The sequence below is a fragment of the Aulonocara sp. 'chitande type north' Nkhata Bay genome, linkage group LG7 (assembly GCF_057382095.1).
Source record: "Aulonocara sp. 'chitande type north' Nkhata Bay isolate Kocher_YH1m ecotype deep benthic linkage group LG7, A_spYH_male_GT1.1, whole genome shotgun sequence".
Taxonomy (NCBI): domain Eukaryota; kingdom Metazoa; phylum Chordata; class Actinopteri; order Cichliformes; family Cichlidae; genus Aulonocara; species Aulonocara sp. 'chitande type north' Nkhata Bay.
Genome location: NC_141350.1, coordinates 16909680 through 16921481, shown reverse-complemented (window position 1 = coordinate 16921481; position 11802 = coordinate 16909680). Strand labels below are relative to the sequence as shown.

The window sequence follows — 11802 nt, the reverse complement described above, 5'->3', positions numbered from 1 at the left end:
TTAGTAGTGGAAATAATTTCTGGTACCCATCACAGAAATGTAGCAGTGACAATAATATTGTATGCTGTAATCGCACTGGGCAATTAGTGATACAAAAAACCTGTTTTATCCTGTGAATAAAAGTATATGTTTTTGTCAGTGTACCATAATAACAGAAGCGAAACGCAATATTGTGTCAGGACAATTTACTATTTATGCACAATAAATAAAGGAGCATAGCGCGACAATTTCTGTTCAGCGCCAGACTTGCTTGTAACCTATATCACTAATTATGTTATGAAAATGACGTATTAAGTACTAAAAAACACTGACCTTCGTGTAAATGCTTGGAGCAGACTAACCTGTGAGCTGGAGGGTTCTGGGACGTTATATTTGATCTTTGAATGGCTGCAATCCAGACCATCCGTCGCGTCTTTGTTACTTCGGAAACATGGCTCGAACAATTTCTCTTCAACGATGTAATCCGATAACAACCGATCTCTTTACCCGTCGGCTTCCCGTGGCTGTCATGCGACCGGCTATTGCAGTTAATAATACAACGGCTTCTTGACATTTTTGTGTTTCTTTTTATCGCTGTGTGACTGATTTCAATTGAAAGCCTGCGTGCGCTAGTACCGCTTGCCACGAGTTCCCAGAATCCTTTGCGGTTCTACCCGTGAATGACGTCACATTTTCAATCTCTATATAATATGCATGTTAAATTTTATATTTGGGGTAAAATATCAAGTCTTTTCAAGTAAACCGGTTCAAGTCCAATTCAAGTCCCAAGTCATTGGTGTAAAAGTCCAAGTCAAGTCACAAGTCTTAGAACATTTTTTCAAGTCAAGTCTAAAGTCATAAAATTAATGACTCGAGTCTGACTCGAGTCCAAGTCATGTGACTCGAGTCCACACCTCTGCTATCTATCTATCTATCTATCTATCTATCTATCTATCTATCTATCTATCTATCTATCTATCTATCCTTTTGGGACGAGGATTATCAGAAAGAGTTGTGTGTCTTTTAGCTTCTGTTTGTTCCGCTGCCCACATAAACATGTAAACAGAATGAGCAAGCAGTAGAATAATATGCACATTCGTGGGAGAAACTTGCACCAGTGTTTTTTCTATCATTTGTGTTTACTATAAGGTGTATATTTTAAGTCAGTAGCTAAATAGTGCCGCTTAGTGGATAAAGATCAGCACTCATTCGCTGTATGCTTGTACAGCATTGTCAAGATGAGTTGGTGTAATACTCACCGTCAACACTACTTAGCAGGTGTGTACGTGTGTTGCAGTACCCGGAGAGAACCCACGCAAACACGTGGAGAATAAGCAAACTCCACACAGAAAGGCCCCGGCCTGATGGTGGAAATGAACTCAGGCTTGCTGCGAGGCAACAGTGCCACCACCATGCCACCTTGCTGCCCCATATATCTAACCAACTAACAACTGCAGTAGCTCTATATCAATTTGACCTCCGGAATAATCTACTGATCTTGAGGGAGAGGTCAGAGGTAAAATGTGACATGACAGGATGATTTTTGATAAATTAATTCTTAAGCTGACCTTGAAGACCTTGGTGGATGTGAGCTACATTTTAATGGATTGTGAACATGACATCATCTACACCCCTACAAAGTTTTATCATAATTCATTCAAAACCTTTGGCACTATCGTGTTTACAGACTGAAAGTATGACGTGCACATATGCATGCAAACGCTACTAAAACTTTCACCTCCTATGCAGAGGTGGAGAGAAGGCTCAAGACTTTTGATCAGTGCAACACCAAAAGTCATTATTTCACCTCCAGATAGCTCACAATATAGCTATTAGGCTAATACAGTATGTGCTTCTTACTTTTTTAGCAGATGACATCACATCTATCTAATATTAGCTAGATGGACTAGCTACATAGCAGAAATTGTGAAATCCCATGTGAACAGGCTTAGAGTCTTATATCACTAGATACTCTGGGACTTTGCTAATTTTTCCAAATTCAAGGTTTATATCCAAAGACAACAAACATTGTCTGGTTCAGTTTACTCTATATTAATGTAAGTGGAAAGCTATTCCTTAATTGATAACTTATCATTCCTCTCTGGGATGCTCTTACCAAACCAATCACATAATTAGTCTGCCTCATTAGTTGATACCAAAAAAGGAAAAGAAAATGCAAAATCTCTCGGTCCAAACATTTAACATTTTCAGATAGATATTAAGTATCTCACATACGTATGAGAGCTTTTCAAATGAAAAGACTCAACCTTTCATCAAAGTTATCCAAGGAAAGAAGTCTGTGATCATCCACTTTATTTTGTGGTCTTTCAGGTCTTTTGGTTTTGCTGAACTCGCCCGTGTATTTCTTTTTAAGAAGGTATCAGTTCATTGATCTGGCCACTCCTGAAGGTTTTGCCATCTCTCTGATGGATGTATTTGGGTTTTAGTGTAATGATTGTTGTTGTTTTTTCACTTGCATCAATATCTCTTTGGAACTCATATTGAGATTTCCAGTGAAGAGTAACCAAATACAAGTTCAGCACTTGGAATGAACTGCAGATCTCCTTGATTTGTCATGGAGTAATGAGGGAACAGGCCTCACCTGGCCATGAAGCTCCTGAAAATGGGGCACTATGTATAAAAAGTGCTGTAATTTCTAAACAGTGTCTGCAAAGGGTTTGTTAAACACAGTGAATTAAAGATGAAAGTGTGCACTTCAAGCACATATTGATTGTCTGATTTAGAATCCACTGTGCTTTCTAAATTAATCAATCGTTGTGAACAGAGACTAAGACTAATAGAGACTAATAATGATATAGCAGCGTAGTGGTTACCACTGACACTTAAACGCAAGAAGGTCCAGAGTTTGAATCCACCAGCCAGCTGAGACCTTTCTGTGTGGAGTTTGCATGTTTTTCCTGTGTAGGTTCACATTGAATTGTGGATTATGATCTTGGATTGGGTAAGCAGAAGGATTATGACTTAAAATTGGGTAAACAAATTAATTCTGCTTAAAAAAAAGAAAATGCAGCTCCTCACCTTCTTAATAGAACCCATAAAATGGAGCATATTCCCCCTGTCCTGACCTCCCTTCACTGGTTCCTGTGTATTTTACAATTGAATTTTGATGTTGCATTGTATGTTTGAATCAAGCTATCTCAGCCATAAGCGCAACATTTGTTTGAGTCCACCTTTGAAACGAGCTTTTCTTCTTTTGCTTTGACCCAGCATAAGAGTTGAAGGCATTAAGGCTGTTTTGTGTTTTTTTGCAGTCCTTTTAGGTTGATGTGTGTGGGCATGTGCGCACATGTGTATATCTTGTATTTTATTATGTAATCCACCTTTTTGTGTACAGAACTTCGGTAATCTTTGTTGTTTAAAAGATGCTTTATGAAAATTGTATTAGACTGGAAAAATCATTTTTAAGATAGAACTATGACTTACTGTAATGTAGTAAATCAAACTATTGACCTTATAACAAAAAAGTACTAGCCCAGTATTTTATTATTTATCTTTAAATTGTTAATTCTGATCTTTTTTCCATTCACATTTGGAGAAACATCACACTTAATAGGAGCTGACACTGGTCAGACAGTCAAGTGTAATACATTTGAGATGTTCAGTATTGACGATGGTTGTCATTTTTTTAAAATAAGATTCACATTAAATGTCGCTGCTGACACGATCGCTAACACCCCTGATACAAAACAAACTGAGCAAGCAGCACAATAATGATATCCTGATCTGCGGGAGAACACTTAGAACTAGTTCCTGAAACATTAGCATTTGCCATTTCAGCTTGCTAACTATATAGCGCCACCAAGTGGATTAGATTCGGTGACTAACTTGAAATAGACTCATTCATTATAATTTATGCTTCCACAGCATTACGATGCATCCAGTCATTTAAAGGAAAGGGAATGCAAAATTCCAGAATAACGCGCCATATACACAGCAAGAAATATTGCATCATTTACTTTTGTAGAGACTGAAACGGCCTTGGAGCCATAAACCAAACACTCGCCGTCTTTCTATTATTAATCCTAAGTGTGTTCCTTGGCTCTGGAACTTTAACTGGAAGTGCTGTCAGTGATGTTTTCCCTACAATGAAAGGTAAATTTTAGGAAGTGATGTGCTGATTATTCATTCCTAGCCAATGGTGTCCAGCCACGATTTTCGGGTCTAGGCATATGTTGAAGAAACTGATTGGACAACATGTACCGTAGACTGTATTGTGATTGGTCGACGGTCGTGCGTGGTGCACAGCCATTGGTCGGTAGTCACGGGGTAAGGCGAGTGGACTCTTTTGGTGGGAGAGACAGCTAGTCATTCCTCGTTGTAAAAGCCAGTGCTGCATGCGCTGATCTCCCGGCTATTGTCTCAGCAACTGAAGGCTCAAGTCGTCAGGCAGTCAGTCAGGAAGCATCTCACAATGAAACGAGTCTGGGTGATAGGGCTTCTTTTTGCACTCTTAGCATTTGGTGAGTAGTGGTATTTTTTTTAATTATTCATTATTTTAGCTACCTTTAGCCCGTATGCTAGCACTAACTTGGTTTTTGCTTTGCTTTTCATTCACTGTGGAGTTTGTACGTTCTCTCTGTACTTGACTTTAAAAGGCTTGCAGGTGTCAAAGCAACGGAGAGCGTATTTAATTTACCTGTTATTTTAGAGTAACGCCAGTGTCCGTTAATCTCCTTGCCTTTCCAGAACTTTCTAGCAGAAACACCACCTGTGTTGAAGCTGTCTCATGTTAGCTAACCTCCACTGTTGCATACATGCACGTTTAAATAATGATTAAAAGGCTGACACGGTCAGACGTTACGTCTTAATTAATTTGGTGACTGTGAGCATGTGTTTGCACAGTGCTTTAAAAACTTAATGAGTCTAAAATTACCACATGTTCCCGGTAATTGATAATGAATTTTAATCGAGCAACTTCTCCCTTGACAGCTGCTGTAAAGGCAGATGATGAATTTGACGTTGACGGGACAGTAGAGGAGGACTTGGGTAAAAGCAGGGATGGCTCCAGAACAGACGATGAAGTGGTGCAGAGGTAGGTGTTACTTTCCGTAAGTCCATATATCTTTCTAGAAAACTGCAGTTACTGTATCAGGGAAAAGTCCACTAAATCTTAGCAGAACAAGGTCAAGAAGATAAAGCTTGTGTACAAGTGCTCAGGGCCACTTTGGCGTTACAGTGGAGGCAGAGGTGTGTAAGTTTTACTGTAAAGTTGCCTGTAATAATAGGAAGTTGTATGTATCTTGCTTTCATCTTCAGTCTTATCTGAAAGGACAACAGATTTGTTTGGCAGCAAAGATTTGCTGTCGTTCTCCTCTCTTACCCTGTTTGTATTTGCATCTGTCTGCCTTCAGAGAGGAGGAGGCAATCCAGTTGGATGGTTTGAATGCAGCTCAGATTAAGGAACTCAGGGAAAAGTCTGAAAAACATGCCTTTCAGGCTGAAGTTAACCGTATGATGAAGCTGATCATCAACTCTCTCTACAAGAACAAGGAGGTGGGCAGGAATAATCTTTACTCAAACCTGTGTCTACATATTTTTATTTAAGACATTTCTCACAGAGTTCATCACTTTGTTTTGTGCTGCAGATCTTCCTTAGGGAGCTGATTTCCAATGCATCGGATGCTCTGGATAAGATCCGCTTGTTGTCCCTAACCAACGAGGATGCAATGGCCACAAATGAAGAGCTGACCATCAAAATAAAGGTATGCATTAACTTACTGAATGCTGACACCTTTAATGGAAAAGCTGTGCATCCACTAATTGAATTTCATTATTTCTATCCCCAGTCTGATAAGGAGAAGAACATGCTGCACATCACTGACACTGGTATTGGAATGACCAAGGAGGAGCTAGTAAAGAACTTGGGAACCATTGCCAAGTCAGGCACCAGCGAATTCCTTAACAAGATGACCGAGATGCAGGAAGAGGAACAGTCTACCTCAGAGCTGATCGGACAGTTTGGTGTCGGTTTCTACTCTGCCTTCCTTGTTGCTGACAAGGTCATTGTGACATCCAAGCACAACAATGACACACAGCACATCTGGGAGTCTGACTCAAATCAGTTCTCTGTCATTGAGGACCCCCGTGGGGACACACTGGGTAGAGGAACCACCATCACGTATGTTATTTATGTGCTAACATTTGCCCACACCAGATTTGGTTTCTTGATCTTTTTAAACAGCTCTTGTGAAATTAATTTCAATGCGTGGCTCATTTTATTTGTCAAAGCTTATGAAATCGTAGTTAATGTCTATGTGTTGTTAATGTACAGCCTCTATTGAAGAAGAACTGCAGAGTATTTTCATGCTGCTACATGAGTCTGAAATGTTAAAGCCTGGAATTTTACATTTAATCTTGTCTTTGTTTAATTGCAGACTTGTCCTAAAGGAGGAGGCCTCAGACTACCTGGAGCTGGAGACCATCAAGAACCTAGTCAAGAAATACTCTCAGTTCATCAACTTCCCCATCTATGTGTGGGCCAGCAAGGTGACTACTTTGTCATTTCCTTCAACACTATGAGTCAGACTTAATTCCAGACTGAAACTGACAAATATGGAAATGAACAAACGGTTGCATAATTTCTTTTAACATTCAAGACTGAGACGGTTGAAGAGCCCATTGATGAAGATGCTGAGGCAGCAGAGGAACCAGAGAAAGAGGCTTCTGAAGATGAGGCTGAAGTAGAGGAGGAAGAAGAAGACAAAGACAAACCAAAAACAAAGAAGGTATGTTGATGAAGAAATGGTGGTTGAGACTATGTGTGAGTGTGATCATTAACAGTTTTTATGGTGGGTTAAAGTCCCACTGAGTCATTAAGATTTGTGGACTATTTTACTCAAATAGAAGTCTGTGAAAATATGTCTGATCTAAAATGTATATTTTTCAAAAGTTATATAATTGTGTGATGTGTAGGTTGAGAAGACTGTGTGGGACTGGGAACTGATGAATGATATCAAGCCCATCTGGCAGAGGCCTGCTAAGGAGGTTGAGGAAGATGAGTACAAGGCTTTCTACAAGACCTTCTCAAAGGTAGGCACACATACTTTATCAAACCGGCTCTATAGGCTGGTATACTAATGTCTGATTTTTATAAACTTTACCCTTCTTCCAACAGGACAATGATGACCCTATGGCTCACATCCACTTCACAGCTGAGGGTGAGGTCACTTTTAAGTCCATCCTGTTTGTGCCCACTTCAGCTCCCCGTGGGCTGTTTGACGAGTATGGCTCCAAGAAGAACGATTACATCAAGGTGTGTACTCTAAGCAATATTTGGTATCAGATTTATTCAACTTTTTCAGCAATTCCCCAAAAACTGAGTTTCAAAGTAAATGCCTTCCATTCGCAGCTGTTTGTCAGGAGAGTTTTCATCACAGACGACTTCAATGACATGATGCCCAAGTACCTGAACTTCATCAAGGGAGTGGTGAGTTATTTTTAACTCTTATTTGGTCTCATGCTAATGTTATGTGCTTGGTCTCTACATTATCACCTGCACTGTGATTAAGGGAAACTTTATTTTGTTAGGTCGACTCTGACGACCTTCCTCTGAATGTGTCCAGAGAAACTCTGCAGCAGCACAAACTGCTCAAGGTGAGCTCAACGTGCAGCCCTGTTCGCTTCCCATTCCATCATTTAGTCATCATTAACCAATGAAGCCTTTGATTAAAATGGATAATGAAGCAACAAAGCAATTTTTATGTAGTGCAAATCATAAAGTGCTTTCAGGAATAACAGGGGGCACTAGAACATGGTTAAATGAAACCATAAATTAAAGATTCTGAATAACTAACGCTAGATTTAATGCAGTATGAAATGGTCATTACCTACTTTGTCTTTTTCAGGTTATCCGCAAGAAGTTGGTCCGTAAGACTCTGGACATGATTAAGAAGATTGCAGAGGAACAGTACAACGATAAGTTCTGGAAGGAGTTTGGCACAAACATCAAGCTGGGTGTGATCGAGGATCACTCCAACAGGACCCGTCTCGCTAAGCTGCTGCGCTTCCAGACCTCCAACAGTGAAACAGACCTGGCCAGCCTGGAACAGTATGTGGAGCGCATGAAAGAGAAGCAGGATAAGATCTATTTCATGGCTGGCACCAGCAGGAAAGAGGTGAGTGAATGTGTGTTTATTGGTCAGGAGAAAGAAGTGTAAACTATCCTACACTAGCTGAAATTCTCATGTCTCTTGTTCTTCCATCCACTACAGGCTGAGTCTTCTCCCTTTGTTGAGAAGCTGCTGAAGAAGGGCTATGAGGTCATCTACCTGACAGAGCCTGTGGATGAGTACTGCATCCAGGCACTGCCAGAGTTTGATGGAAAACGCTTCCAGAACGTGGCCAAGGAAGGTGTCAAATTTGACGAGAGTGAAAAGACCAAGGAGAAGAGGGAGGCCCTGGAGAAGGAGTTCGAACCTCTCACAACTTGGCTGAAGGACAAAGCTCTAAAGGACAAGGTAATTCTGTGACATTAAAAGAATGGGGCATGAGCGCCAGCTGTAGAAGCAGTTAATTTTGGCTCTACCTGCGCATTTATGTCTGCAACATTTAATGCATTGCTTTTTTATTCCCCAACAGATTGAGAAGGCTGTTCTCTCTCAGAGGCTAACCAACTCACCCTGCGCCTTGGTTGCCAGCCAGTACGGCTGGTCAGGGAACATGGAGAGGATCATGAAGGCACAGGCCTACCAGACAGGAAAGGACATTTCCACAAAGTGAGTGTTAATCCTGGGCTCATCTTTGCATTTATTACTCCCACTGCTATTGCTTTGTTCTAAATCTGTATTTCCATTTAATCTTTCCAGTTATTACGCCAGCCAGAAGAAAACACTAGAACTCAACCCCAAACATCCTCTTGTCAAGCAGTTGCTTAATAGAGTCAATGTGAGTTTAACCACTGTCATTTTTGTCTATCTGTACTATAGTAATGGTCCTTTACTAAGACTACCATCAAATTACTTAGTAAATGTAGTTCATTACATGAATAAACTTAAAATGGACCAATCAGAGCACATAGCTGAACAGTTTCTTTTCCTCACACCCCCCAGACTGATGCTGAGGACCAGACTGCATCAGATCTGGCTGTGGTTCTGTTTGAGACAGCCACACTGCGCTCAGGATACCAGCTCGCTGATACAAAAGCTTATGGAGACAGAATAGAGCGCATGCTCCGACTCAGCTTGAATGTACCACTAGATGAACAGGCAAGTCACTGCAGCTCTTGTATGGTGTACTAATTTGCATAGCAGATGTCTTGGTGTCTGAACTAATGATTCCTCTTCCAGCAGTGAGCCTTTTTTGAGTTTAGTCTTGTCTCTGCTTTTTAAATCTTCTTTGTAAAATGTTAAGTATTTGTGCAGTGATTTTTAAGACTGTAGGATATGTTTAATAATCATGGCTCTTTTATAGATTGAAGAAGAACCTGAGGAGGAGCCTGAAGGACCAGCAGAAGATGACTCTGAAGATAAAGAGGAGACTGTGGATGAGGATGATGACGAAGAAACGGTAAGAAGACTTCACACACTCTTGCTTGAGGACAATGTAAAATTAAGAATCTAGATGTTGAAGTGGTTTACTCTTCTGACCTTTCTCTAATCATGCTTGCAGACAAAAGACAAGGATGAACTGTGAAGCACTGAAGGGAAGAGCGTGTAACAGTGGCGCTGGAAAATGGACTTAAGTCTCTGTTTCAGTGCCACCGTGGTCACATTATTTTGGGTGGGGTCCCTGGGTTGGGTTTTTTAAAGCGAATATTTGTTTTTGTTTCTTTTGTATTACATTCCTCATGACTGTAAATTTGTTAATATTTAACTGACCTGTTTATGGAAAGATGTGATCCTGTCTATTGATCAAATAAATGTTTCGTGGAAAAATGTTTGCATCGTTTCTGGTTTTATTCAAAACTGAAAGAGTTGCTTTCAGACAGGTCTTGGCTACTATTCTTTTTCAGTCATCTTAATCCCAACATATCAAAAGTACGGTCTGGCTGTAGCTTGCAGTGTAATACATCTACTCATGCATAGGGTGCCATGACACTTTTTACAGTTTGTTTTCAGACTGAAGCGATGTAAATAAGCTCATGGAAATGCAGGTGGACGCCCCACTGGTAGGTGACTCTGCCATTGTGGGCTGAATCAGGGATGGACAGGAGGAGTACAGGAGTGTGGTGGAGAGCTGTGTCGAGTCGTGTGAGCTAAACCACCTACAACTTAACATCACAAAGAAGAAAACTGATTATGGACTTTAGGAAGCAGGCTCCTCCTAACCCTGTCACCATCAGAGGGGCTGATGTGGAGATCGTTGAGGACTACCGGTACCTGGGGGGGGTACACTTGGCCTGTAAACTGGACTGGACCAAGCACGCCAATGCTATCTTCAAAAAAGGGCAGAGTCGGCTTTTCCTACTGAGGCGACTCAGGTCTTTCAATGTTGGTAGGAAAATGCTGACCATGTTCTATCACTCGGTGTTGGAAAGCGTCGTGTTCTTTGCAGCAGTGTGCTGGGGAAGTGGGGTGAAGACAGCTGATGCCAACAGGCTGAACAAACTGATTAAAAAGGCTGGTTCTGTCCTGGGTGTCAGACTTGAGAACCTGGATGTGTCTGAGAGGAGAATGCTTTTAAAAAAAAAAAAAAAAAAAGAGAAAAAAAGCTTTCTATCATGGACAACCCCTGTCACCCCATGCACACCCCCATGATGGACCATCGGAGCAAACCCAGCAAAAGACTCATTGCCCCGAAATGCAGAACTGACTGCCACAGTAAATCCTTTGTACCGGTGGCCAGTGTTGGTCAAGTTACTTGAAAAAAGTAATCAGTAACTAATTACTGATTACTTCCCCCCAAAAGTAATCCCGTTACTTTACTGATTACTTATTTTCAAAAGTAATTAATTACTTACTTTTTAAAAACACAATTTACAACCTGAATAGGTGAAAAAGCGATAGATCTTTCAGCCCAATTCTACTTTTTCTGCATAATCCATCATACAAAATGTAATCAAACGGAAAGGTCCCCTTTTAAAACTTGTTTTATTAGTTTTAATCTTTTAACTTTATGCATCAAGCAAAAATTTAATTATATGCAACATTCTCTGACTGGAAGAAATTTGTTTAATATTTAAACCTATTTTCTGCACATTCCAGCACATAAAATAAAATATGTTTTGTGTTTACACTCTTTCAAATAGATGCAAGTAAAACACAGCAGAAAATAAATAACATCAAAGACTAGCGGTCCTTTTGCTCTATTTTCACCTGTAAAGCAGGAGTGATGTAGGCGGAGGTTTACCCTGGTGCAGGTGTGCCGCAGCGGTCAGTGGAAGAATCCGCTAGTTTCTCCGTGAGTTTCCCATTATGTCATAGCGCACTCTGTGCTTGCTTGGAAGTTTAGGGGTTTTTCTTCGGTGTAAAAAGAAGTTTTCTTCCCACGCACAATGGACACTAATGTTTTTGTCAGTTTTTATGGAATCAAACTCAAAGTAAGGTCAGTACTTCCACGCTTTAAACACGGCATGTTCATACTCTCTCCCGCACTCATATGATCCGTTGTTGATCTGCACACAGCTGTCACCAATGTCATGAGACGTTCTCACAAAAAGAAATCACGGTTTTAGTAACGCAGCGTTCCTACGGGAAAGTAACTGTAATCTAATTACCGTTTTTGCAATAGTAATCCCTTACTTTACTCGTTACTTGAAAAAAGTAATCGGATTACAGTAACGCGTTACCGGTGGCAATAAGACTGTATAACTCTTCCTCACTCTGTAGGTGATTTTCCTGAGACTATTACCAGCGTTATTGTGTT

General features: G+C 40.5%; 1 protein-coding gene across 1 annotated transcript; it reads left to right on the top strand.

The window, feature by feature from the left end:
• Window positions 1-4298: 4298 nt before the first annotated feature.
• Window positions 4299-9874, top strand: hsp90b1 (heat shock protein 90, beta (grp94), member 1). The gene is made up of 18 exons (XM_086299079.1): window positions 4299-4460; window positions 4930-5032; window positions 5352-5493; window positions 5586-5702; window positions 5787-6118; window positions 6375-6486; window positions 6597-6725; window positions 6913-7029; window positions 7115-7252; window positions 7349-7426; window positions 7528-7593; window positions 7845-8114; window positions 8211-8456; window positions 8578-8714; window positions 8805-8883; window positions 9048-9203; window positions 9409-9504; window positions 9607-9874. The coding sequence occupies exons 1-18, from the start codon at window positions 4412-4414 to the stop codon at window positions 9628-9630; spliced, it is 2391 nt and encodes a 796-aa protein (XP_086155205.1). The 5' UTR covers window positions 4299-4411; the 3' UTR covers window positions 9631-9874.
• The last annotated feature ends 1928 nt before the right edge of the window (window positions 9875-11802 follow it).